The sequence below is a fragment of the Kluyveromyces lactis genome, assembly GCF_000002515.2.
Source record: "Kluyveromyces lactis strain NRRL Y-1140 chromosome E complete sequence".
Lineage (NCBI taxonomy): Eukaryota > Fungi > Ascomycota > Saccharomycetes > Saccharomycetales > Saccharomycetaceae > Kluyveromyces > Kluyveromyces lactis.
In genome coordinates this window covers 1,635,230-1,661,031 of record NC_006041.1, presented here as the reverse complement: position 1 = coordinate 1,661,031, position 25,802 = coordinate 1,635,230, and the positions used below count along the sequence as shown (strand labels likewise).

Sequence of the window (25,802 nt, the reverse complement as noted above, 5' to 3'; positions counted from 1 at the left end):
TTTATAACGTCTCATTATGTCATATCTGAATTTCCTGCTCTTATTTATCTATTACAAGCTCTTCCGTTGCTCTGCATTTTCGAAAAGGCTTCTAAACCATGCAAAACAAAACACTGCTTTCCTTCCCTCGACATAACTTCATGATTATTATCTTTTTTCTTCTATGCATATGTTCTTCTTACTCTACTTTTCTCATTATCTTTACTCTATGTCGGGTGCGTCATGGCTTTTACACTACGACAAATTCTAACGATACTATTACACTTTTATAAATTCTGATCTATCACTAGGGTGATGGCATATGTTGGATATATATATGTACATATATTGACGATGTTTAAAAACTTAGAATACAAAAATTCTTAAATGGTATGAAAACCTATGCCAATAGCCAACATTTTCAACGAAGTGTATTCTCCTCTTATAATCTCGTTCACCTGAACTGAGAATAGTACAACTCTTCTTGGAACCTTTTATTAATCATTGCTAAAGCTTCTTCAGAGTATACATCAGAAAATGTCTCGGTACCGTTCAAGATTCTAGCTTCATGCTCCCTTTGCTCATCTTTGGTTAGCAGTATGACGTTTTGAATGCTCACTGGCTTTGTTGGATCCCATTTGGATAAAGTTAACCTAGTAGAATAGTTACTGATTGGTGATTTACCTCTCCACACTTCCTCCACAATGTATCCAATGTCACTTAGTGCAATTGGAATTCTTTGGTCTTTTTGACCAATACGCGTCATTTGACCAGCTAAGGATTGATAAATGCCATCGTACAATTTGATTCTGTTCTTACCTTCTATTGGTTCCATTGGGTAACCGCTAATCTTACATAAGACCCAAGTAGCAATAGTCAACCCAAAAACACCTGGCATGGTTCCCAAGACGGGTAGAATTCTGACACGGAAATCCTTTAATGCACTTAGTTGATCCACATTACCCTTCTGGAATTCTTCTTCTGGCAACGGTAATAATTTTGCCTTTTTTGGATCTGGTTTCTCTGCACTAAAGACAGCAGGAATGCCCTTGGTGATACCTCTTTGTTTTAGTCTTCTTCTAACAGTACGTGCTAGTGGATCTTCTTCTGTCATAGTCAAATCTCCAACATTAATTCTAGTTGGATCACTTTTAGTTGCGGCTCCCATGGATGCTATGACTGGAATGTTTTTCTTGTATGTATATTCCAATAGATCAACCTTAGTATCAAGGTTATCAATACAATCAATGACAAAAGTGGGCGTTCCATCACCAAAAATCAAACGATCGGCATTTTCTTTGTTCCAAAGCTCATTACAGACTTCGATGTTACACCATGGGGCGATCTTTTGTAAATGATCTCTTAAAACGTTCACTTTCGATAAACCAACATCGTACAAGTCAGCACAACTGTGTCTATTCAAAGAGGATAGAGAAACTTGGTCAAAATCGATAATTTTAATACGGCAGGCACCAGATCTCACCAACATGGTAACGACCCATGAACCGACACCACCAGCACCAACGACAATAAAATACTGTTCCTTCAATTTTTCCATACCTTCTTCGCCTAAGAAAGCATAATTACGAGCAAGTTGCTCCCTGTAAAGCAAATTATCGTATTCTCTAGTCTCCCTTAGCCGCTTGGCTAGTTTCACATCTTTTTCATTGTCTGAACCCGAGTAAGATGCTGCAGTGCGTTTATTCCAAGACTTGATAGCCAAATCGATAAACTTCACACCGGCAAAAGTAATAGCCGCAGTGCTAGCAATAACTCTCCAATTATCGTTACCCATCACTGGAATAAATGCCGTCAGAACCTGGATTAGGACAAGCTGTTAAACTTTTTTACAAGTCGGTTCTCGTTAGTGATGCGATGAGGTTGCTGGATGCAAGCCCTGATCTGAAAGTTTTCAATTTGGTAATCAAATGAAAAGAAGAAAAGATAGTGATCACGTGAATGAGGATGATCGAAGATGCTATATATACATACCCTACGTAGACATGTACATCGCGAGGCTCTTGGTTCTATGTTTCTTGATGAAATAACTGGTTGTTTTTTATGTTTTAAACATCTTCAAATTCTCCTTCTCCATCATCATCTTCATCATCTCCTCCATTAGTCTGCTTCTTTTCCGTCGCCCCTGGAGATTTGGAGTCTCCCGGTACTGTGTTATCTTCTCCTTTCACAGATTCCAATTCTATGTCTTCTAACTCAGCCATATCATCGTCGTCATCGTCATCATTATCATCATCATCATCATCTTGTGTCTTCGCAGATGATGCTTTCTCGTCAGGAGAGGTTGTTGATTCTATTTTGTCCTCATCGGATTGTTTGACTGCTTCATCAGAAGATTCATTTTCCACATCATCCGCATCATCTGCATCATCGTCCACATCATCCTGGACATCTTCGAAATCGTCCTCATCTTCATCGTCATCCATGTCGTCGTCTTCATCTGCGTTTTTTCTCGCAAGTTGAGCATAGTATTCCGCAAGCGTACGCTCCGCTTCTCTTTCTTTCATTTGTTCGTCTGTTAATGTGGACCTGATGATAGGTTGTTGGTATTGTTGCTGTTGTTGATCTTGTGATCCGTCTTGTTGTTGAGATTGATCTTGTTGTTCGTAATCGCCCTCGTCGAAACCTTCATTATTGTTATCTTGTTGTTGTTGTTGTTGTTGTTGTTGTTGTTGTTGTTGTTGTCCTTCAGTTTCTTCATCATTTTCTATCTTGATACCGGAAGACATGTCATACTCATCTCTTAGGTTACCCAAAGCAGATTCACCAATAGTACTCTTCTCATGCCATGCAGGTAGAGCGTTTTGCTTTCTTTTCTCTTCTGCCTGTTTCTCTTGTTGATCTTGTTGATACAATTCATCGTATTGAGTAGTAATATTAACATGTAATGTAGCCTGTGATTTAACACCAGCTTTCCTACTATTATCGTTACCCATGGTGACATCCCCGGGAACAAACATTCTGGATTTACGTGCTCTTGGATTCAATGTGTACTGCGCAACGGAGTTGTTCTGTGGTGGAATCAATCTAGCCAACGCTGTCTCGAAAGTGTTTTCTTCGATCATATTATCGTCGATTTTTTTTAAATAATCAATGATTGGTTGCACTTGATCCATTAATCTATTTAGCCTTCCTTGTTTTTCCTTACTACGTTTCCCTGAATCATCTTCAACCAACGGTTCTTCACATAATGAACATACAAACTGCGTTCTTTCGTAATTTAGCAATGCAATAGCTTCCAACTGAGTGAAACGCGTAGAACATAATGGACAAATATAACCTTGCGGAGTACTGTTCTTATCCAAGTCATCTTTTAGTTTTGCGACGATCTGATGCACTTTCCACTTAATTGCATCGATAGCCTGAGGATATTTGATATAATAGTAGTATCTTTTAACACTACGTGAGTTCACAGCAAATTCCTGCTGTGAATGACGAGCCAGAATGCGATCTTCTAGTAGAACTGTAATGAGAGAACGTAACTCCGGTCTCTTGATTCCTAGTAAGTGCGCCAAATCCTCTTCTGATAACACAGAATGGAACATGATGGCATCCAAGACCAACACATATGAATTCGGATAGAATTGACGAATGACAAAACTGAGTAACGCTTTGATGGTCTCTTCGATAGGCTTGTCCATCTCTGATGTTGTTCAAAGTGTGCAGCAGTCTGTGGCTTTAAATAGTCGGATGTTATACCACTTATTTCTTAGGCAGCTTCTTGATTTATAAGTTGAATTGATCTGTATCTTTATTCTTTTTTTTTTCACACTTTATTCATGTTTAACCGAGAAGAGGAATGTAGAGCAAGGCCTTTACAACAGATACTATCTGCATCATGATTAAGATAAGGGACCTAAGGGTTTTAATAAGTATTGACATAAGTATATACTGTAGTATCTAGATATCAAAGTGTTTTTTTTATTTCTATAAGGTACAAATACAGTTTAGGAATGCTTAAACTGAGCAGTTCAAAAAAGTATTCGATTTTGTAAAACTTTAGTGCAACTGAATGTGGTTTAGATACGCATTTCTATTTTGACGGAATCCAGTCTACTCTAGGTATCGTGTTAAGGAAACGGCACTCTCCTTTTAAGAGATAAGTCACGTTTCCTATTGAAACGAATAATAATTAGTGATTGAAATAGGACGCTAGAATGGTTCAGAATTGGTGGGTATGTACCGCAGGATCATGTTCCACCTTTATCAACGGTCTATATTCTGGCTTCCACATTTGTTTGATAACCCATTCAAGACATTTGTTGAAATCTCTTGGGACTTGAACCTTTTTATCTGTACCTGGAACGTTTTCTTCTTCAATTCTTGCAGAACCCTCTTCAAGAGCTTGTAGGATGACAGCGGTAGCGACTCTAGCGGAGGTGTCGTTGATTTCTTCAAGAGGTGGCAACAAACCTGGTTTAGAGTCACCTGGTTTCAATGGTGACAAATCAGCTAATTGATCCACTGCGGCACTGATCATCTTATCTGAGATGACCTTAGCACGCGATAGAACAGCACCTAGACCGATACCTGGGAAAGAGAAACAGTTGTTGTTCTCTGAGATACGGTATCCATCTACAGGTGGGAATGGAGAACCAGTAGCGACAAGAGCATCGTAGTTTGTCCATTTCAGTAAATCTTCTGGTACAGCTTCATGTAGTCTTGTTGGGTTTGAAAGTGGGAAAATGATAGGTCTTGGGTTATGTTTGTACATTTCTTCTACGACAACCTTGTTGAAGGCACCTGCTTGGGTTGAACAACCAATCAAACAGGTTGGTTTTACCTTTGATACAACATCCACCAATGACTGTGTGTTGGCACCTTCCCAGTTTTCACTTGGTTTGGCGTATAAAAATTGGGCTGGATTAGAGTCATTTTCCATGGTATCTAGAATCAAACCCTTTCTGTCCATTAGATAAATCTTGGCTCTTGCCTCCTCTGGAGTACAGCCGTGAGTGACCATATGATTAACTATTTGATCAGCGATACCTAAACCAGCGGAACCAGCACCATAAACCAAGATCCTCGAATCCACCAATTCTCTATTGGTATGTTTTAGAGCAGCGATGAAAGAGGCCATAACAACGGCACCAGTACCCTGGATATCATCGTTGAAACATGGTAATTCGTTTCTGTAACGTTCTAATAAAGTTCTAGCAGTAGTTACACCGAAATCTTCGAAATGTAGCACTGCATTTGGGAATCTATGTTTCAAAGCCTTGATGAACTTGTCCAAAAATTGATCATATTGTTTACCACGAATACGACTGAATCTGTTACCCATGTACAATTCGTCTCTAGCCAATTGCTTGTTATTAGTACCAACATCTAATGCAACTGGCATCACTCTACCTGGGTGGACACCACCACAAAGGGTCATTAATGCCAATTTCGAGATAGCGATTCTGATAGCACCGATACCTTGATCACCGATACCTAGAATACCTTCACCATCAGAGACGACAACATAGTCAACGTCCTTATCCTCACCGTAAGCAGCCAACCGAGAATCAATACTGTCTGGCTCGGTAATGTCTAAGAAGACACCTTCAGGTTTCCTAAATCTGTGAGAGTATGCAGCAATGGCATCACCTTCAGTTGGGGTATAAATGATCGGTACCAGTTGTCTAATGTGTCTTCTGACCAATTCGAAGAAAAGAACCTTGTTCTGCACTCTCATCGAAGTCATGAAATCGTTCTTAGCCAATGGGGTCTTCAAGTAACAGAGTTGCTTGTAAGCTCTTTCCACTTGTTCATCCAAGGTGTTCACTTGTGGTGGTAGCAACCCATCTAGACCGAATGCCTTTCTTTCTTCCAAAGTGAAAGCCGATCCCTTATTGAACAATGGTGAATTCAACAATTGGAAACCTTCCAAAGGACATTCAATTGGTCCATCGACAGACAGTCTAGTCACTTTAGGTTGGGATTGTAACCTAGCAGCTTCTTTGCCAATTGGAATTTTATTGTAATGGCCGGACTCTGGACATTTCTTTGGAGCATTGTGCCTAGTGACAGAATAACGATTCTGGTTGGTTACAGAAGAATAAAATCTGGAACCAAGCAGTTTAGCGGGAAGTTTAATCATTGTTCAAATGGGATGTGGTTTCTTGACGCCGGATGTCTTTCTTCCAAATCAAACCTAATGAGTGATGATGAGTCTGAAAAAATCCTATCAAGAGATATATTTCCACTTTTAACAACAAAATTAGTCTACCTTATATATGTATATATATATATATATATATATATATATCAATATTGATTGCCGATATTTACAGCTTACAGGTTGCAGCTTAGAACTCCAACAAATGAATTACTGGCAACATATCAGAGTGGCAGCTAAGTCAAAAATCGCTAGCAAGTTACAAGTTACAACGGAACAATTAGTGAAATAAAGAAACAAGAAGGTATTTAAAATCGCTATCTTCGCGAAAATGGAATCCTCGACAGTTAGAAACAGCAGCACAGTACAGAACAGAAGAGGATTTATTACTCATACAACACAAAGACACAGGCTTATACAATACGCCTATATGCTATTAACGATCCATATCCTAACACAAACCGTAATTCGGTCAACGTATTAACCAAGTAGACACACCTTGTGAAGGTGTACAGCGCCAAGTTAAAGACTGGCGCCTTGTTAGAATCGCATCAAAGTGAGGGAAAGAAAGGAAGAACAGAATGCGGTCGCCGCAGAAGATCCAGTAGCGCGTGGTCGAAAGGAGTGAAGAAAAAAAAAAAAACTATCAAGCGTCACGTGGTACAGTGGAAAATTGGAGAGCAGTGTCGCAGCGCGTATGTATTCCGTATCCGGTCTGATCCGAGGTATGCCACTAGTGGCGTGTCTGGGTGTTCGGGTGCATTCGGAATAATTGGAGTAATTGGAGGAACATAGCCCTTTTCTTTTTCTTTTCTGGATGCCGGTTCAGGGATTACTTTCGGTTCCTAAATCGCTTGTCTACATATTCGCATCTCTACAAATTAGTACTATATTATGGACAGGGTAATAACACTGTTAGTTGGAGATCGATGCTCTACCTGATTTGAGTGCAAGTATACAGCGAGAGTCCGTCACGTGACGCATGGCCTTTAGTAGTGGCAATAGGTGTAGTAGTTCCGAGTCGCTTGGATCGTTGATCCAACCATGTACTTGTATTGCATTGTCCAGATGCATTGCGTAGCTGATAGGACTGTTATCAATGATAATCATTTGAGAGAGGTCACGTGACGTTTCGATTTGGGTTGCCACGGTACCGATGTCCTTCACGTAACCGACGCCAGGCCGAAGTGTGCAATCTTCTCTATACCATCTGTAGTGAAACTGTACCGAACACGTCTGTTGTAGCCAGTCGATTACTGGGTCTGCATACTCTTTCATGGATGCTGTGAAGATGGCAATGTCGTACCATTGGCTCGTCTGTTGGAGAAACATATCGCAATACGGTCTCTTGGCAACGTTATATAACGTGGATATGTTTGTCTGCGGGAATCGTACCTCTACCAGGTGTATCATTGGTGTGGTGCCACTAGGGTTCTTGTCTGTTGGGTTCCCTAACGATCTACTGTTACTCATGGAATGGATCAACGTTTCATCGAGATCGAGTACTAAAAGCTTTCGACTGGTAGAAAGTAGCATTGATTGGGGTACTAATTTCTTGGGGAAATGAAATTTCCCTAAATATTCTGTAATAGGTCTTGGTTTCATCTTATCCTGGTTTATTATGATCTCATCAGTCGGTGATAGATCCTCTTCTACCACGTATTTCGATAGTTTCTCGGTCCTACTGTCAGTTTCTGATCCTACCTGGATCAATCCTTTGTTCCCCTGCGTGTTGGTTTCCATTAAATTCAATGGGAATGTGATAACGTACCAGATCGTTATGATAGGTTTTATTAGCAAATAGTTTGGTAGGAATATTAATATGCACCATATCCATCTCATAAACGGTCTATTCCTTTTATTCGTAGCTGTTGACGTTGTTGTTGTTGATGTTGTTGTTGACGCCGTCGTCGTCTTGTTTTTTACTTTGTTCGGTTGGGTATTCGTGGGGGTCGGATCCACTAATATACCCTCCTTCTCTTTGATCGGCACTTCCTGCGGAGCAGGAAGTGCATTTGACAAAAAAGAGATCGCATTCATTGGAACACAGCTATGTTTTAAAGCCTCTCCTATTGATTGGTCAACGTCCCACTACCAAGGATTGTGACTATGTCTCACTGTTCAGTGTTCTTGACCTTATATTTGCGATTCACTGAATGTATATATTACTTCTTTTTTTTCCCTTCTATTTTCGGTTGGTTAGCTTCAAATATGTAGTGGCATGGAATATGTCAACAAAAACTGTTGAAAAGTTGGAGCTTAATACGCGCTGGTGAAGCATAATAGCAATAGAAAGAGCTTCTGTTTCAATAACCAGCTGTGATGGACTTAAGACATGTCCAATTACCATAGTAGAAACTTGAGACGTGTCGCAGGCGTACTCTGCCAAGAATTGAATAGCACTGGTGATTCGGATGTTGTGTGCGAGGTATTTAGTAATAGAGTACACTCTGGTGATCCAAACTATCTTGGTTCCACACTTCCGAAGTGCCTTGCCATTATAAAACAGAATTTGAGCACGTTCTACGAGCTGCATGGCTCATCGATATACAATTATACTGATGACGATAAAGGAAAGGGAAACGAGAAATGGATTAGGTTCAAATGGGATGAAATGCTGGATAAAGATTTAGTCTACATTGTTTTGTTCAAGAGAGATACCACTAAGATAGTAGGTTTTACATCAGTGGCATTATCCGACCCATTGAATCCAGAATTGGACCACTCCAAATTGAATCGGCCGTGTTTGTTCCTATACGAAATCCATCTGATGGGAGAATACCAGTCACGTGGCTTAGGGTCTCTTATTTTCAATGGATTACTTATCCCACTTGCACGTGACCTGACCTGTCCGTCAATTGAACTATGCGTATTCACTGCCAATGATGTGGCCTGTCGATGGTACAAAAGATTAGGGTTCCAACTTACCGTCGAGTTCTCTGAGCATCTCATTGGAATGAGCAGGGTTATCGGCGCCTCTTAATCTGAGGACCTTACAGCCTACACTGCAATGGTTTGCAGATGTTTTTCCATGCAGAGCACAGATATGTACATAACCACACGGAAAGAGGGTTTAACGCAATAAATAAAAGTACTCTATTCTTTTGAAATGGCTTACATTCCACGAGGATGTTCCTAACGGGCTATTGTATAAGAAATTTGTAGCATGTGCCCTAGAGAAACTGGAACCCTTAAAATGTATGCAGGGTCTTATCTTTTTTTTTTTTTCTATTTTTTTTTTTTTTTTGTGTTCCCTTTCTCTTCTATTGTGCATGAACGATTTAAGCTTTTGAAGGTACATTCTTCTGATGTAACTGTCTAATTACATCAATGGGAAGTTATCATAGCTTCGGTTGTTAAAAAGACGTTCAACAGTGGTGCTTTATCAACCTTAATGGTTTATTTACAGCTCCCAGTGGTGGTCAGCACATAGGGTGCACTGTCACACTTTGAACAAGATATGAAAAGCAAGAATGACATACAGATTTGCACCTAAACAATTTACCTAGTTACCCTCAAGGATTATTCTCATGAAAGACCGACGCTAAGGTAGGCGATTTGATTCATATAGCAAACACCCTTTTCAGTCGCATTCTGCTGATTCGTAGTTCGTAGCCTAAATTTGCCCTGAGGTATTAAAGACCTTCTTTTTTTTCCTTTTTCAGTGCAGACTACGAATTAAGATAAACTTGGCGTAGAAACGGGCGTAGAAAAAGGAAAAAACGTGTCAAGGTTTGTTTTAGTTTCGTTCACATATGAAGAGCAAGGAAGCAGCCCTTGCAGCTAGTTTGCAACCATTGTGCTCATCTTAGTTCTTGCCTATCTATCCGAATCGTTAATCACACCAGTTATTTGAAACTTCGCCCTCTCCGCGCTCCGAATATGAATGATTCAAGGACGCCAAGCAAACTAAAAGAATCTGATCACAAACACATACGAGGAGATATGATCGGAAGACCCGTAAACCCATCATCGTGAGTTGTTCGTGTATCGATCACTCTTCAGTTTCCACCGAGAATGAATAGAGTAAGGAGTATCACCTAGCTCCATCCCAATCATTAACCCCGTGCGAATCTTTCTAAGAAATGAGAATAAATACCACGTCAGCGAAAAGCCTAGGTCTGTAAAATAACTTACTATGATACCGGCCCGTTTTTCAAAGCTAGAATTAATAGAAAAAATTGCCATAACTGAACCCTGTCAGTAGTCTGATTTTTTCGCTCTTGGTTTCCGTTCGTCAAACAGCAAGGGCAGGCAAATTTTAGGCCCAGCAGGATAGCAGAAGCATTAATAGTCAAAAGACTGAAATACAAGTAAACCAAGAAAAATTAGTGCCGCAGGCACCAAATGAAACATACCTGTGTCCCTGTCTTGGATAAGATAATCAAAAACTAATGGGATCTTGAAGATTACGTATTTCAAAAGCTACTACATCGCTCCCAGTTTTTCCCTCACAGACACTGAGAGGAACAAAAGGAAAAACAAAAAAAAGAAGTTAAAATTGAAAAAATACCTCTCGATGACACAGATAAATACATACATAACTACCATTCTTCCTAGTGGATTATTTTGCCTAATTCAGCCCCTGTTTTTCTTTTTTTCCCATTTCTCCCTCCATTCCTTAGAGTACCCCACCGGTTTGGCTTAGCCTTGGTACTACGGAAACTACACTGGTTTTTCCCTTGTCTCTCTCTTTCAACACGGTTCAGCCGTGTGCATCTTCGAGCTTCGAGCATGATCCACTTAAAAACCCAAATTAAAACCGGAAAAAGAAAAAAAGAAAGTATATGAGGTAGACTAGAGAAACGAGGAAGCTTGTCTTGTGCAATATGTGGATGCAGCCATTTAATATATAGCCCTCTCATAATTGACAGCGCAAGGAGAGTGAATTTCAGTGAATATTTATTCGCTCTCATTTCAAAGAGAAGCTAGAGTGAAGTTAGAGTTTGTTCAGATCACGCAGGTACGAGGTGTGCAGGTGTTTAGGTGTAGAAAATTTTGTTTCATTGTGCTTGAGCCTTTCCAAATCTCAGAACGAAATTACTTAAGCAAATGTCCTCGAGACTTTAAACGGAAAAAAAGTGCATCAATCACTTGCAGTCCTGAGGCCGTACTTTTAAAGTAAGATTTAAAGTTAGATTTAAAGAAAAGTTAGAATCACGAAGACTGGTCGAACTTGAACAGTTCTTGAATCAAAGGTTTTAACTCTACATAGCCGCGCTTCGTTTTCATTGAAATCTCTTGGTTAGAGGATCTCTGGTCGTTGAGAACTTTATTTTCTCTTTTAGATCGATCGATTGTGGGGTTCCCTTTAAAATAACGGTTCATCATTGGGATAATCATTATATTTAATTTGGTGAAATTGATAGAGTCATGAATATAAATACTAATACGGATGCTGATATAGGTCCGAATTCAGGGCTGGGGTTTGGAAACGTTATGGTGAAGCACGAACAGGAGTTGTTGCAAAAACAGCAGTTGTTTCAGATGTCACAATATCAGCAGCAGCAGCAGCAGCAGCAGCAGGTGCAGCAGCAGCAGCAACAGCAACAGCAGCAACCACAGCATCAGATGATGCAACGTAGTACTACACCTGTGATGATGCACCCTGTGTATTACACTAATAATGGTGCTTCTAGTCAACACTCTCAGCAGCTCCCGCAGTCGCAGGCATCTGCATTTACGCATAACAGCTCCATTGGTGGTAGTGGTGGATTCAACACGAGTTCGAACTCAAGTCTCAACTCAGCTGGCCATGATTCGAACCAATTGTTGTCACTGCAATCAAATAACGGTAACATCAACTCTACTTCTCAATTGCAACAGCATCAGTACCAGAACATGTACCAGCACCAACAACCTACGTTCCCTTTATCTCAAAGTAACCAGACTAATCGCATTTTCTCCTCTAATTCTACATCTGCTAATACCACGAACTATCAGTACAGTAATAATAACAATTTGCAGCAGGCCTATCACCCTGCCGTCCCCGTGCATTCAATCGATAGAATGCAACATTATAAACAATTGCATAACTTGCAGCAGTTACAAATGCTGCAAGTCAAACTTCAAGCTCAAACCCAAAACCTTTCTCACAATATACAGCCTTCAACGGCCCTGCAGCCTTTAAACATTCGAACTGGTGAAGATTCCTTCTCAACCTTCAAAGAACACAATACCCATGAGCAACAGCTTCTTTCCAATCCTAATAACGGGCGTGACCAAGATCATGATCAACAACAGCAACAGTTGACTCATGATGGCGTACCACACGAATCGCATCACTCGTACCAGTGTCATCTATGTGAGAAACAATTCAGACGAAAATCTTGGTTAAAGAGACATCTTCTGTCTCATTCAAACGTGAAAAAGTTTCATTGCCCATGGTGTTCATCCACACATAAACGTAAGGACAACTTGCTTCAACATTTAAAACTGAAGCACACACAGTATCTCCTACACGAATTCACGTTGTTTGGTATACTGATGAATGTAAACAACGGGTCTGGTAATACTGCCAACTTGGTAACCACAAGCACTGGTGAGACAATTTGTCTAATCAACAATGAACCCTCAACAACCATCAGAGACATGTTGGATTCAAACGCTTTGCCCAAGGACCAGGTGAAAAGATGTTTGAATTATATAGTAGATAGCAAGTGTAGCTAACACCGCGTTGGTAGTATCATGTAACAATTATTTAGTAATCTCCATTCGAAGAAACACAGACAGGGTCTGTTACATTTTTATACTGACAAAAATCATACATAATAAGAAATAAAATGGTATATAACCTCTCCTCATACTAGTTCAAAGCATGTCTCTAACAACCGCTTCGTTTGTCACTGATGCAGCAACTCTACCCCGGTCACTTAGAATAGCACTATTCTTGAATTCTTGACCAGCAGCAGCACCAAGTGCGTACACTGTAGCTGTAATACTGAGACCGACCGCCACAACGATTAAACTAGTACTTTGAACGATAATAGAACACCATTGAATAGCACACATAACCAAATAGAACAAGGCACGTCTTAAATTGGTGTCGAATTTACTGACAAACCCAATGAAGTTATCGCTTAACGGACAAATCTTCAATAAAAATGGTACTTCAATGAACAATATTATCAAACCTTGAACAATTGCAATGATAGAAAATACAATGACTGCACTGAAATGGAAGATATTGGCAATACCAAACGCAAGACAGAAAATTATATTCAAGTATGAAATCCATTGACCGTAAATACTGAAGTTTGAAGACTTCAAATCGGCTACCATGCCTGAAACGTTAAACATCGATTTCAAAAAACCCACGGACACCATTTTTCTCCAATTAGTATGAACAAATGTCGTTTGCTATTGTTGTTTGTATAACAATTGGAATTTAAATGTACCTCCCCTTTCTTTCACGTACTCTGTGTATTATAATATCAGTAAAGATATTCACAAAAATTGCGCTGAGTAATCCTTTTCACCAAGTGGGTAGTACAACAGCAGTCAAATATATGAAAAAACTCTTTCAATTAGTATAACAACTTGAAGATATCAATCAATGAACCATCCAGAACTTGGCATTCAAACCTCTTTTGTTGTCAGATATACATTAAATTCTACCAAAGCCTTTATTAATTTTTTCTTTCTTTTACTTTAACATGAAAAAATGTGTGTAGATGAGAATCACCACTTTCTCGACTTACAATAAGGTTCGAAGAATCCGTTTCACAGTTGATCAGAGGAGATATAGGTAAAAGGCCTTAGAATACACACCATATCTTATTGCTTTACATGCAGCAAGACTGGAATAAGAGATTTTTCTGACATTGTAGTTATCAAGGTTTCCTATTGGTGCACAGAAGATTATAAATGAGTCTTTCCAGCGGTGATGAAGATAGCGATTGGGAGACGTTGGGCAGAGGATTCCCTGATCTTTCGCGGCTTTCGTTGAAGTTTCAATGGGATAGTTTTATGTCAGACTTGCAGGGGGGTGCTACTTTTAGCGGGGCGCTGGATCGTTTACAGACACTCAAGGCGAGGTGGGATACTATGTTACTGAACCTACCTTCGTATGCAGAACGGGGAAGTTCTTCTCCGCATGACGATGGCAAAAAAGGTACAAGGGATGAATCAGGTACTGATTCAAAGGATAAGGCTAGTGCTGGTATCGGTATTGCCAATGAGGAGATAAAGGGTCCGGAGCATACCGATCCTACTGTTGTGACTAAGGTTCATTCGGTGATGCATCCGACGATGTACACGAACGATTTAGTGATGCCAATGGATAAAGAATATACGGAATTAACGCATTGGGATGTAAAATTCAATCAGGATGAGGATGCGTTAAGGTCGAGGATCAAAAAAATCAGAGCGTTGGTTGATTTGTCAGAAACACAAAAGGCATCCATGATCCAAACGCTAATGATGAAGCATGCCACTGTACCAAGCGAGCATACCGGTTGTTCGCATTCGCATGAATCTGACGAGCTGGTCTCTAAGGGTAATCATGTATCGGAATACAATTTCGATCCGCCAGAACCCACTGAAGAGGATAAGAAGGATATAGACCAAATACCTGGGGTTCGAGGGTGTCCGCATTACCAGCGGAACTGTAAGTTACTCTGCAGTCAATGTAACAAGTGGGTATCTTGCCGGTTCTGTCATGATGAAGAAATCGATGACCATCATTTCCAAAGGGAGGCGACGCAATGGATTCTTTGCACGAGTTGTTTCCACTATCAGGCGCCATCAACACACTGTGATCATTGTGGCATTGAATTTGCATTATACTATTGCCCAATATGCATACTTTACGATAATGACGAGACTAAAGATATATACCATTGTGATAAGTGTGGGATATGTCGACTTGGACTTGGGTTGGGACAAGATTTCTTCCATTGTGACCAATGTGATGCATGTCTTTCCATTGAGTTATTGGGGAACCATAAATGTATAGAGAACTCTACAAGGTCGAATTGTCCAATCTGTCGCGAGTATATGTTCACCAGTACGATGGCTGTGGTTTATATGGACCCCTGTGGCCATGCCATCCATCAGCATTGTTTTGATGAATATATCAAACATTCATATAAGTGTCCCAACTGTAATGTCTCTGTGATTAACATGGAAAGAGAGTTTAGGATATTACACCAAGAGATTCAAGATTACAGGTTACCTGAGCCGTATTGTTTTTGGAAATGTAAGGTACAATGTAACGACTGTCGCAAAAAGTCTATGGTGGATTACCATATCTTAGGGTTATGTTGCCAGCAATGTGGGAGTTACAATACCAGACAGTTGGAATTGATCAAACCAGAGGAGGCCGATATTATTGGAAGAACCAGTTCCAGCAATGATACCACACCTGCTTCTCGTACCCACAGTCGTTCAGGCAGCAATGCCCATACGGATCGTAGACCAACATTAACGTCCTCATTGTCAGCATTCCAACAACAGAATAACCAAGAATTACAACAACTGCGTGATGAATTGCTTCATTCAAATTTCCAGAGGGAGACTGTGAACTTGAATTCGAACTGGTCATTAGATCAAGACCGTTTAAGGCAAATGGATGATTATTTGCGAGGAATGGTGGAAACGAGGCGAGGTAATCCCCGTACTGGAGGGTCAGCCGAAAACAAACAGGACGATGATGATGACGATGACTATGACGGGCTCGGATTTGCAACGAGGATTACTAATTTCATATCAAAACAGGCTCCAGACACCTCTGCGTTGCCGCAACTATCACAGGCGTTTGCTCAATTCTTGGGGTCGACACATCAAGGTTTATCATCGAGTGACGAGGATGATATATGAGATGATATATGATGAGTACATAGATATATAAGTATGGGATAAGTGCTTCTCTTTAATACATGTTAGATGCCTTCCACAGAGCTACGTCGTGTAATTATCCTGGTCGAGTCCTCTCCACCTCTTACCATGGCACACGTGATTAACATCTTATATGGCAGAACTAAATCAGGTGAACCTAGTTCAGTAGCTACTGCCGAGAATTAAGCCCAGGGAGGGAGAAATACTGGTTAAAAGGATAGTGTTCCTGTTTGGTACGATTCGTTCAAAACACTACAGTGAAGACGGGAATGGGTTTCTAGAAGAGTACAACATGCAATGCTTTCTGATCCTTCTTCCAGTCGTTTAGGAAACCATTTGTACATAGATTTGTGTAATTATCACATGAGGCTGCCAGACTCCCCCTGGCTAAGAACCGTCTAAAGACAGGGCCGAAGGCCCTGTCTTAAGGAACTCAGAATGGATGGAACAGACGGGCCAGACAGCTTGTCAGACAGACATCTGTCTAGCAACCTCAACCTCGGTCCGTCTAGCACTCTCCCAGTGAGTAATTTTTTTTTCCTTTTCCTGCCCAAGGAACGGCACAGAGAGAAAAGCTTCCCAGTACAAAGAGCAGAGCTGCTACATCAGAGAAACATATATAGAAAGAAGAGAGATCACGACTTCACGTTGTTTTGTGAGGAAGGTGAGTAGAGTAAGTACAGTACACGATCTTCTAAAACGACAGGATCAGACACGCGAAACCATACTATAATACAGGACAGAAAGCGACTGGATCGGATCCAATCCACCAGTCAGAGCAATAGGATATACTAAGGAGATAGTAACGAGCTGAGAAACAGCCCGTTACCCTCCGTAATGTGCCCCCTTCTTCTTCCCCTCTACGACCCCTTCTAGGGGAAAACGGGCCCCTCCCATTTTTTCACAGAATTTTTCGTTTCTCGGTTTATTTCCAGGTTGAAAAGAAAATTAGCAGAACTTCGCTGAGAACAAATAAACAATAAACAATAAAGAGCAGACAACAGACATAAACATTGAAAATCAACGGTGCAGGTGCTGATACGTTATTGACGTTTGTTATTTGATTTTACTTTTGACTGTTAATTGATTATTTCAGGAATTAAGATACCATACTGAAGTTTATACCGTGATTATCTTACCGCGACTATGAATCTCAATAACCAAGGACATAGCGAACATCAGGATTTGATGTATTCTGGCGAACAAGAACACGCGCAGCAAGGACACGGCGTGCCCGTTTCCATGCAAGTGCAATCACCACAATCTTACCATATGTTGAGTGGCCAGCATTCAGCTGGCCAGGTGAATTCAGGCAACTCGAATTCAGTCCCTGCGCAATCTGGCGTTCAATCTTCTCAAGCTGGCGCAGGCCATCCGATGGCCGGTGGTAATGGCGCCGGTTATTCGCAGTACCAATTCCATAACTACTTTGCTCCTCAGAATTCGATGGGTGGTGTCGCGAATTCGTCTGAACAGGGCGTGTCGTCTTTACCGCTGCAGATGCAGATGCAAATGCCCATGCCAGGCCATCAGGTTTCTGACGCGATGTTGAACCAGATCTTGGCGCAGTTTAATCAAAGACAGCAGAATCAACCGGGGTCTCAGCAGCAGCAGCAAGCGCAGGTACAAGCGGCGCAGGCTCAGGCTCAGGCGCAGGCACAAGCACAGGCTCAAGCTCAAGCCCAGGCTCAAGCTCAAGCCCAGGCTCAAGCTCAAGCCCAGGCTCAAGCACAAGCCCAGGCCCATGCTTCCATGCAACAGCATTATGGTCAGGCTGCTGGTCAGATTTCCCCTAGGTACTACGCACAGCAACAGATAATGGATTCTCAGGTCCAAATACCAAGCCAGTTCCAGTTTTTGGGTGGTCAAAGCGGCGGTAGTGGTAGCGGTGCTGTTAACGCGGCTGGCGTTCCAGGTGGTGCTGGTGCTCAAAGACGCGGTGGTAATCAACCAGGACCCAAATCTGGGAAAAGATCCGCTGGGTCGGCATCTCCTTCCACCAATGGATCCGGGAAAACTGCCCAACCTCCTGTCAAGAAACTTTCCATTACTCAAACACGTATCGCAAAACGTAAAGAATTGAAGAAACAAGGTCCCAAGAGACCTTCGTCCGCTTATTTCTTGTTCTCCATCTCGATTCGTCCAGAACTTTTAAAGCAATACCCTGATGCAAAAGTGCCAGAACTATCAAAATTATCGAGTGCCAAATGGAAATCTATGACCGACGAGGAAAAGAAACCTTTCTTCGATCAATTTAAGACCAACTGGGAGAAATATAGAATCGCTAGAAAGAAATACGAGGAGACTTTGCCTCCAAAGAGACCTTCCGGTCCCTTCTTACAATTCACAAAGGATATACGACCATTACTCGTGGAAGAACAACCAGATAAGACTTTGATCGAAATCACCAAACTGATTGGTGAAAAATGGAGAGAATTGGACGGCCCTTCCAAACAAAAATACACAGATTCCTACAAGTTAAAATTAAAGGAATGGGAAGAATCTTATGCGGAACATGAAGCTGAAGCTGCTGCAGAATGATTCCGTCTACCGTCTTTTTGTTTGCGTTTTTATTTTTTTCCAACTTAAAACCCTGTCTGCCCTCTCCCTAATTTACACACGGAATATACCTTTGTTGTATTGTATTGTATTGTATTGTTACCATCGTTATCATAAAGAGGAAGAAAATATTCCACCAGAATAATCAAAAATGAAATAAAATATCAAAAGACTTTTGAAGACAGTTCCTAAACTGAGAGTTGCACCTTACCTATGCGTCTAATTTTGAATCTCACCTCTTACCACTATCCAATTTCACCTCACCATACCCTCTTTTTTTTTTTTACTATCTCCATCAAAACGACAACCACATTCCAATGTTTATTGGTAATTTTTTTTCTTAACTATTGTACATTTAGAAACGTCCCTTGGGATGAAAAGAAGTGAAAATACTGAACTTTCTGTGTCTAGGACTTGCTTTTTGAGTAACGCCTGTTGTTTAAAGTATATATATATATATATGTATGCATGTATGTATATATTTCCCTTTCTTTATTTCAAGATTTTGACTCCATCATTAACACTTAAAACTCTATGCATCTTTAGTTACGCTAAGTAATGAAGGCATATACGACTTCTCCGTTATATTTCCGCAGATCCAACGTACATTCCGATAAAACACGTCTCCAATAGCCGTTCGTAGTTGACCCATCGATGGTATTTGTTGAACAAAGACGTTACGTCTTTACCCGCGCACTGTTTCAATATCACTTCGCCACCAGGATGGTATGATAAATATGCTTTGATGCAGTACACTTTCCTATTGATAACACACCAAAAGTTATCTTTATTTGCCTTCAACGCTTCTTTATTTACACGTAACGGTGGTTGTATCCTGAAAGGTGGAATAGGAGACCCTACTCCGTATACTAACTCACCTTTCATCCCTTTATCTTGTTGTAACTGTTGCCAATCTAATGGACCATGGCCTGGCTTTAATGCAACTTTAGATCGTCCACTGCCCTTTGGGCCGTCCGACCCTGACGGTGGTGCTAGGGTAGAACATCCTGGTTGTCGAGGGGGAAGCATTTTCCTATTGTATCGAAGCTCGCAGTCCGAACGCCCAAGGAGTTGTGCTGTTGTTAAGTTATTTCCCTGTATTCTGTTTTTTTTATGTCAAAGAATCAATCGATGAGCTTTTTAGGTTTCAGACTATTTCTCATAACCTTTGTCTGAAGAAAATTGGAAATGAAGGAAAGGAAAATAATACGAGTTGTCAATTAGGCATCTTTCACACTAAGTATAGCGTCCTGTATAGGTTATGAGTGGCAACCAGTTCAGCTACCCTGGTAACTCTGCCAACCTATTATGTAGTGCGGACGATTACTAAATACTTTCAGACATGATATTTTCTCATGAGTAGGGGGAATATTAAACAATTAACTAGATTCGAGGATTAAACTCTACTTCTGGCCTCATTCGGATACCGACTGGTTGAATTTGTTGTTGGCCAATGGTACGTCTAGTGGTGAATTGTGGTCGAAAAAAAATGAGGTTAGAGTGATCAGGAATTGTTCAATAACTGGAGCGTGTGCTAATGCTAATGTTGGTCGTACAACATTGTCTGTGTTTCTGACGCTTTCAGCTTTATCAACCCAAACCTTAAGACCAGCGTCAACAGTAAACTGGTTGGTGGATTCATGAGCTGCATATAATCTTTCTTTCATCTGTGTGCTTGGAGACGCAGATCTTCTCTGCTTAGAATTAAGCTTGCTTAACATCTGAACTTATCGGAGTGACACTATCCGTGACATAGGTTCCATTATTTGATATTGTAGCTAGGTCTCCAGTTGCTCTGATATTCTCTGTGATGATAGAACTGTTTTTATTGAAGGTTATGTTGATGATATATTCATAGTTGGTAATGCTTGCGGACGTTTGAATGACAAATCCCCCTGTTCTGGTCTGCAACGGTAAAACCGGTTTTGCAGTTCTGGTGCAAGAATGGCAAGCCACATTTACCTAAGTCGAAGGCTTGCTTCCTGTGGTACGGTACGGTCATCTCTACATCTTTTTGTCATTTTAAGTTCCAATAGTTTTTCGTTTACCCTTATTAGTGACTTCAGCGGCTAATTCATTGGTATATAAATCTCTTCATCAGAATCTAATGATTAGAGTATCGTTTTTTCAACCTACTTTATCGTTGTTCTATAGCAAGGCACTAGGTGGGTTAAAGGCATACTGATCATATAATGAGTGTTGCAGCGGGGACTTTGGTATTCATGGCTGATGGCAGTCTAAAGCCCATAGAAGATGTCACGATAGAGGAAGAAGTATTGTCCTCAGATGGGTCTGCCAATTTCGTGCAGAGCATCATTAACTGCCATGAAAGAATGTTTGAAATCACTCAGCTTAGTCCACATCGTGCCCATAAGAATAAAGATGTGAATTTTGCTTCCTTTGATATGATAAGGTTGAGATGTTCGGGTTCTCAAGCTTTGATGTTATCAAACCGTATATTGAAGGAATGTTTCAGGATAGACGTAATCCAGAAGAAAGGCTGTTGGAACCTGGGGTCATACCAGCTGGTAATACCACCGTGGATTCTGACGATACTGCTGTCGATGAGAACGATGGTGGTATCGTTCCCACTTCTGATATAGTGGTAGTTGATGAAGAGCCTGATAATGCAGATGACAGTGGTGTTCATGATATAGAATTGAATGACGAAGAAGATCTCGAAGACGATATAAACGATTTCCGTTTAACTGAAAGAGTAAAAGATTATGACTCACAAGCTGCCCTTGATAGTGAACAAGAAATACACGATAAAATGCAAGAAGGGCTCTTACGTGCTCAGACTGAAGATTTGGCTATCAGTGACGAGCCCCCATTGTTCCGCATGCAAAAGAGCTCAGATGCCCACAATATTTCATGGTCTGCTGAAGTCATAAGGATAGACAAGTTGCATGAGCCAATCAGGCAGAAGACGAGAATCCAATTGAGTGCAGTAAATAAACAAACTTCCTTTATGCGTACACAATTGGAATCATTGTTCAACAAACCTATCAGTGATCGGGAGCTCGGGGCATTGGCATGGCTTTTAGGGTTCTGGTTAGGCGACGGCTATAGAAGGTGTTCAATGTTTGCATTAAACAAAGAAGATCACGATGTCAATTAGACTTTGAAAAGGTACGGCGAAATCTGGGTTTGAGTATGAGAATGGTAAATTGCATGGAAAATTTAGGTGCAACAGCATTTTTATTCAACAAACCTGGGAAGTTAAGGTTATTGACAACAGGCATTCCATTCTGGAATGTAGTCAAGAATCTCGAGTTTATAGTAAACAAGGAAAAGAACTTTCCAAAAAGTATAGCTACGATGAACCACTTGTGAGAGAGTCCTTAATGACAGGTTTGATGGATAGCGATGGTTATTCAGATAAGAGACCCTTCTCGTATATCTCTATCTGATCGGTTTACAATCCCATCAAGGATGGTGCCATTGCAATATGCAGATCATTGGGGTTAAATATCAGCATTTCTTTTATACCAGCCCACATATCAAGGGAGGGTTGGAATATTCAAGACACTTACAATATTGTCATTACCCCTGGTTTCAATATTGAAATGCTTAAATCATTGCTAACTAGATCTGGATGTATCAGAAAGGCAACCGTCAAGGGTGCATTCCCTGAAATCTACGGTGTTGGTCCTTTTTTGAGACGAGACCCTATTGCTATAAACAACCCATTATACTCTTTTGAATGCACAGATACTGGGCAATATGAACGTTCATACGACTTCCGTGTTGCAGAAAATAATATTTATCTCACAGAACATCAAATAATACTGACTTCCACTAAGCAGGAGGCATACAATTGCTGTTCCTGTAAATGCTCGCTCGATAAATGGGCTCCAGCTTCCTGGAATGGAAACTTGACACTATCTTCTCAGGTTATCAAAATGTGTCAGAAATGTTATTGTACTTTCAGAGTCTCCAGAACCATGTGCTCGAATAAAGAGTGTCTTTCTGTGGTCACCAAGGCAGAAAGAGAAACAGCGTTGAAGCAGGGTTCGATCAAGTCATTCCTTGATGATGGAACCCCCACGATAGCTTTCCCCTGTCTCAAGTGTGCTGGTACTGTGGTATTTGATAACCGAAGAGAAGATTTGTACAATCAAAGTCGAAAAAAAGGTCATTGCAACAGTTGCAAAACTGATACATCCATGACATGGTATAATGACAAGGTATATTTTGGGAAACGGATTTCCCCAACTGTGACCATTACCAACGGTTCAGTTGGTATAGATGTCGAAACACGGATTGCACTTTTATACACAATAGAGGCAATGTAAAGACTATAAAGTAAAAGTACAGAGAAGAGAATGGAGTTAGTCCTAGTCCAACTTCTGCGTTAAAATGTTTGAACTGTGAGGGAGTTACGATCCAAGATACAACCAAACGATTGAGAAAGATCGTTAGGGTAAAGACTCCGGGCAACTGTATCTCGTGTGGAAGAACATTTGAAGTTATCTGGTATCGATTGCCTTGGTCAAAGCTAGATAAAAATAGAATATGTGATAGTTGCCATGCAAGGTATACGAGAACCGCAACGCGGTTTTTGGATAACAAGTACAATTATATACCCTCAAAATCAGAGTTGCACAAGACTGAAGTTTTACCTCTTGTAAAAGGAAGCTTACCAGATGGTTTAGAAGTGGAAAGTTTTCCATGCGTGAAATGTAAGAATGTTACGTATAGAGATCCTAATGTGAAGCCATGGCAACGTCTGGAGGCTAAACCTGGACAAAAATGTTATGGTTGTCACAATGGTTTCAAGAGTTCACCGGCACTGGTTCCTTGGGATAAGATGAACCCAGAAAGAATATGCGCTGGATGCGCTTTTAGATTCCACACATATCGTGCTCGTGGATTTCGTGCAAGGCAGAACTCGACGAAATCAAGGCAACAGCTTTGGCTAAGAATACAATTGAACTTACTTGTATTAAATGCGATTCAATAGTTGAACTATTTCCAGCTAAGTAGGGGAAGTGCGTTACAGTAATTATTGCTCATTTGATGGATCTTTAGTAGTTGCTCATTTCATAGTTTTTCAATAATTGCTTACACAGGGAATATTTAATATTTAGTTTTATCAACCACTTCTACATCTTACAACACTCGGACGATGGCTTGCCGTCCGCCTTGTTAGCATCTTCATAATATACAGACTTGTTGAAGTTGTTGTTTGCAAGTGGGACATCTAGAGCTGGGTTACGGTCGAAGAACGAAGCTGGAGTGATCAAGAATTGCAAGAAATCAGATGTCATCACTGGGAATTGTTCAGTGACCGGAGGATGTGTTAGAGCCAAAGTTGGCCAAACAACGATGTCTGTGTTTCTAACGCTTTCAGACCCATCTGCCCAAACCTTTAGACCGGTGTCTTCGGTCGACTGGTTAGTGAATTCACCAGCTGCATACATTCTGTCTTCTGCGTACTTGGTGACCCAAATTTGTTTAGTTGCGAAGTGAGCTCTCTTAACGTTGTATGAATCCTTAGAAGCCAAGATCATTTGTTTAGCTGGCATTTCGAACTTGTAACCGACTGGCTTCTTAGTTACCGGGTTGATTGAGTTTTCGTTAATCACCTTATATGTTCTATTAGTGAATGGAGATTGATCGATGGAACCCGATTTTTCAACAAAAGTTCTCTTTTGAGTGGCACCAATGTTATATGGATTTAGAGCTGTGTTCTCTTCCATTGGCAAGTAGTCATCGTACACAACGGTGTTCTTATCACCGTCCAATCTCATATCGAATCTGAATGAAAGTAAATGTTGGTGGAAGGCTGCGGTAACGCCTGGGCCAACTGGAGTGGCCCAATCGGTCACACATCCCTCATCATTTGGCATAGTGGATAAAATACCGGTGGCTCTAACTTGCACTGTAATGGCACCAGCTTGATCGAAGATCAAGTTGATGATATATTCATAGTTAGCGACGGTTGCGATTGTTTGAATGACAAATTCTCTTCTTCTGGTTGCAACAGTAGAACCAGTTCTGTAGTTCTGGTGCAAGAATAGCAAACCGTAGTCTTGTTCGTGCATACAGATGGTTGATGGAATCAAAACTGGACTACCATCTGCGTCGGCTCTTGTTGTATCCAAATATTTGATAACACCCAAACAATGGCAGCCTAAAGCCAAAGAATTCGCAGTGTTACCGAACCCACAATCACCTAGATCGAAGGCTTGCTTCCTGTGGTACGGAGCGCGACTGTCAAGGTACGGAACGGTCATCTCTTCGAGACTTCCACGATAGATCAAGGATCTGCCCTTGAAGTGAACATCATACAACGCGAAACCTTCCCTACAGTTCGTAGCGACTCTAAATTCCCAACCTTGCCAAGTGATCTTTGTACCGTCAACGTTGAAAGAGGCACCTTCAGGTTGTTGGATGAGTAATGGTTTCAAGCCTTCACGTTCCTGGAAGTTCTCGATGACGTCTGGGTGGTATTCGACAGTTGGGATTGCCTTGAATGGTAAAGTTTCTTTGATGTATAGTTCATCAGCACCAGAAGGTAAATAATCCATTCTAACAAATTTCAAAGACAAGTATTCGAAAACTGGTGAAAACCTCAATGGCACGGAGTAATGGTTAGCATCGGGATGGTCTAGTTTCAAGTACATGTAACATTGTAGCATTGGGGTCTTATCATTTGGAGAATCAGTACCGTACATCCATGGTTCTGAGACGACTTTGTAACTTAATTTACCCAAGTTTGCGTGGTTGTAGGAAGCTTGGTCTAGCTTCAACTTGGCAATTTCTGCGAGCACTGCTGGATGCTTTAGGGATGCTTCTTCTGCCTTGGCCATGTCTTCTGGCAACAATGGACCAATGGTACCTTCTGGGGTTTCGACATTACAGATCACGTGGTTTTCACTGACGTTAACGATTGCCTTGAACAAAGGCATCTTGTCATTGATGTAGTAATAAGCATATGTTCTTCTTGGGATGTATGGCAATTTACCACCGCCGTAACGTTCAATGTTCAAGTATTGAATAGCCTTGTCCTTTGGAGGATCCAATCTGTCGATTTGAAGGAAGTGCAACTTGGCATCACCGTTCAAATCTTTCAAAAGCTTGGAAGTGGTTCTGATCTCAGTATCGGTAACTGGGTCAAAAATGTGTTGTGTTGACATTTTTGTGGTATTGAGTGTTTGTGTTTTGTGTTTTGTGTTTTGTTTCGTTGTAGCGGTGAACTCAAATCATTGTGATAGTATAACGTATAAGTTACCAACATCCTATTGAATAGTTGAAAAAGGGACCCTTATTTATATTCATCAAAAGGTTCTTATGGTAC

General features: G+C 40.8%; 13 protein-coding genes across 13 annotated transcripts; 6 read left to right on the top strand and 7 right to left on the bottom strand.

The window, feature by feature from the left end:
- Positions 1-433: 433 nt before the first annotated feature.
- Positions 434-1,774, bottom strand: TCD2 (tRNA threonylcarbamoyladenosine dehydratase; the record flags this gene model as incomplete). The annotated part of the gene is made up of 1 exon (XM_454795.1): positions 434-1,774. The coding sequence occupies one exon, from the start codon at positions 1,772-1,774 to the stop codon at positions 434-436; it is 1,341 nt and encodes a 446-aa protein (XP_454795.1).
- A 271-nt stretch (positions 1,775-2,045) lies between these two features.
- TFA1 (transcription factor TFIIE subunit TFA1) lies at positions 2,046-3,638 on the bottom strand (the record flags this gene model as incomplete). The annotated part of the gene is made up of 1 exon (XM_454794.1): positions 2,046-3,638. One exon carries the CDS (start codon positions 3,636-3,638, stop codon positions 2,046-2,048), a length of 1,593 nt encoding a protein of 530 aa, XP_454794.1.
- Positions 3,639-4,159: 521 nt separating this feature from the next.
- Positions 4,160-6,082, bottom strand: MAE1 (malate dehydrogenase (oxaloacetate-decarboxylating); the record flags this gene model as incomplete). The annotated part of the gene is made up of 1 exon (XM_454793.1): positions 4,160-6,082. The coding sequence occupies one exon, from the start codon at positions 6,080-6,082 to the stop codon at positions 4,160-4,162; it is 1,923 nt and encodes a 640-aa protein (XP_454793.1).
- Positions 6,083-7,015: 933 nt separating this feature from the next.
- On the bottom strand, positions 7,016-8,140 carry NEM1 (Nem1-Spo7 phosphatase catalytic subunit NEM1; the record flags this gene model as incomplete). The annotated part of the gene is made up of 1 exon (XM_454792.1): positions 7,016-8,140. One exon carries the CDS (start codon positions 8,138-8,140, stop codon positions 7,016-7,018), a length of 1,125 nt encoding a protein of 374 aa, XP_454792.1.
- Positions 8,141-8,435: 295 nt separating this feature from the next.
- On the top strand, positions 8,436-9,083 carry NAT4 (N-terminal L-serine N(alpha)-acetyltransferase NatD; the record flags this gene model as incomplete). Its single annotated transcript, XM_454790.1, has 1 exon — positions 8,436-9,083. One exon carries the CDS (start codon positions 8,436-8,438, stop codon positions 9,081-9,083), a length of 648 nt encoding a protein of 215 aa, XP_454790.1.
- Positions 9,084-11,473: 2,390 nt separating this feature from the next.
- MOT3 (Mot3p) lies at positions 11,474-12,769 on the top strand (the record flags this gene model as incomplete). The annotated part of the gene is made up of 1 exon (XM_454789.1): positions 11,474-12,769. The coding sequence occupies one exon, from the start codon at positions 11,474-11,476 to the stop codon at positions 12,767-12,769; it is 1,296 nt and encodes a 431-aa protein (XP_454789.1).
- A 141-nt stretch (positions 12,770-12,910) lies between these two features.
- On the bottom strand, positions 12,911-13,426 carry TVP18 (Tvp18p; the record flags this gene model as incomplete). Its single annotated transcript, XM_454788.1, has 1 exon — positions 12,911-13,426. One exon carries the CDS (start codon positions 13,424-13,426, stop codon positions 12,911-12,913), a length of 516 nt encoding a protein of 171 aa, XP_454788.1.
- A 540-nt stretch (positions 13,427-13,966) lies between these two features.
- KLLA0_E18503g (RING finger and CHY zinc finger domain-containing protein) lies at positions 13,967-15,919 on the top strand (the record flags this gene model as incomplete). The annotated part of the gene is made up of 1 exon (XM_454787.1): positions 13,967-15,919. The coding sequence occupies one exon, from the start codon at positions 13,967-13,969 to the stop codon at positions 15,917-15,919; it is 1,953 nt and encodes a 650-aa protein (XP_454787.1).
- Positions 15,920-17,083: 1,164 nt separating this feature from the next.
- Positions 17,084-18,478, top strand: KLLA0_E18481g (DNA-binding transcription repressor IXR1; the record flags this gene model as incomplete). The annotated part of the gene is made up of 1 exon (XM_454785.1): positions 17,084-18,478. The coding sequence occupies one exon, from the start codon at positions 17,084-17,086 to the stop codon at positions 18,476-18,478; it is 1,395 nt and encodes a 464-aa protein (XP_454785.1).
- Positions 18,479-19,078: 600 nt separating this feature from the next.
- Positions 19,079-19,525, bottom strand: IRC21 (Irc21p; the record flags this gene model as incomplete). Its single annotated transcript, XM_454784.1, has 1 exon — positions 19,079-19,525. One exon carries the CDS (start codon positions 19,523-19,525, stop codon positions 19,079-19,081), a length of 447 nt encoding a protein of 148 aa, XP_454784.1.
- A 1,390-nt stretch (positions 19,526-20,915) lies between these two features.
- On the top strand, positions 20,916-21,617 carry KLLA0_E18415g (uncharacterized protein; the record flags this gene model as incomplete). Its single annotated transcript, XM_454781.1, has 1 exon — positions 20,916-21,617. The coding sequence occupies one exon, from the start codon at positions 20,916-20,918 to the stop codon at positions 21,615-21,617; it is 702 nt and encodes a 233-aa protein (XP_454781.1).
- A 448-nt stretch (positions 21,618-22,065) lies between these two features.
- Positions 22,066-22,794, top strand: KLLA0_E18393g (uncharacterized protein; the record flags this gene model as incomplete). The annotated part of the gene is made up of 1 exon (XM_454780.1): positions 22,066-22,794. The coding sequence occupies one exon, from the start codon at positions 22,066-22,068 to the stop codon at positions 22,792-22,794; it is 729 nt and encodes a 242-aa protein (XP_454780.1).
- Positions 22,795-23,604: 810 nt separating this feature from the next.
- KLLA0_E18371g (uncharacterized protein) lies at positions 23,605-25,641 on the bottom strand (the record flags this gene model as incomplete). The annotated part of the gene is made up of 1 exon (XM_454779.1): positions 23,605-25,641. The coding sequence occupies one exon, from the start codon at positions 25,639-25,641 to the stop codon at positions 23,605-23,607; it is 2,037 nt and encodes a 678-aa protein (XP_454779.1).
- Positions 25,642-25,802: the final 161 nt, after the last annotated feature.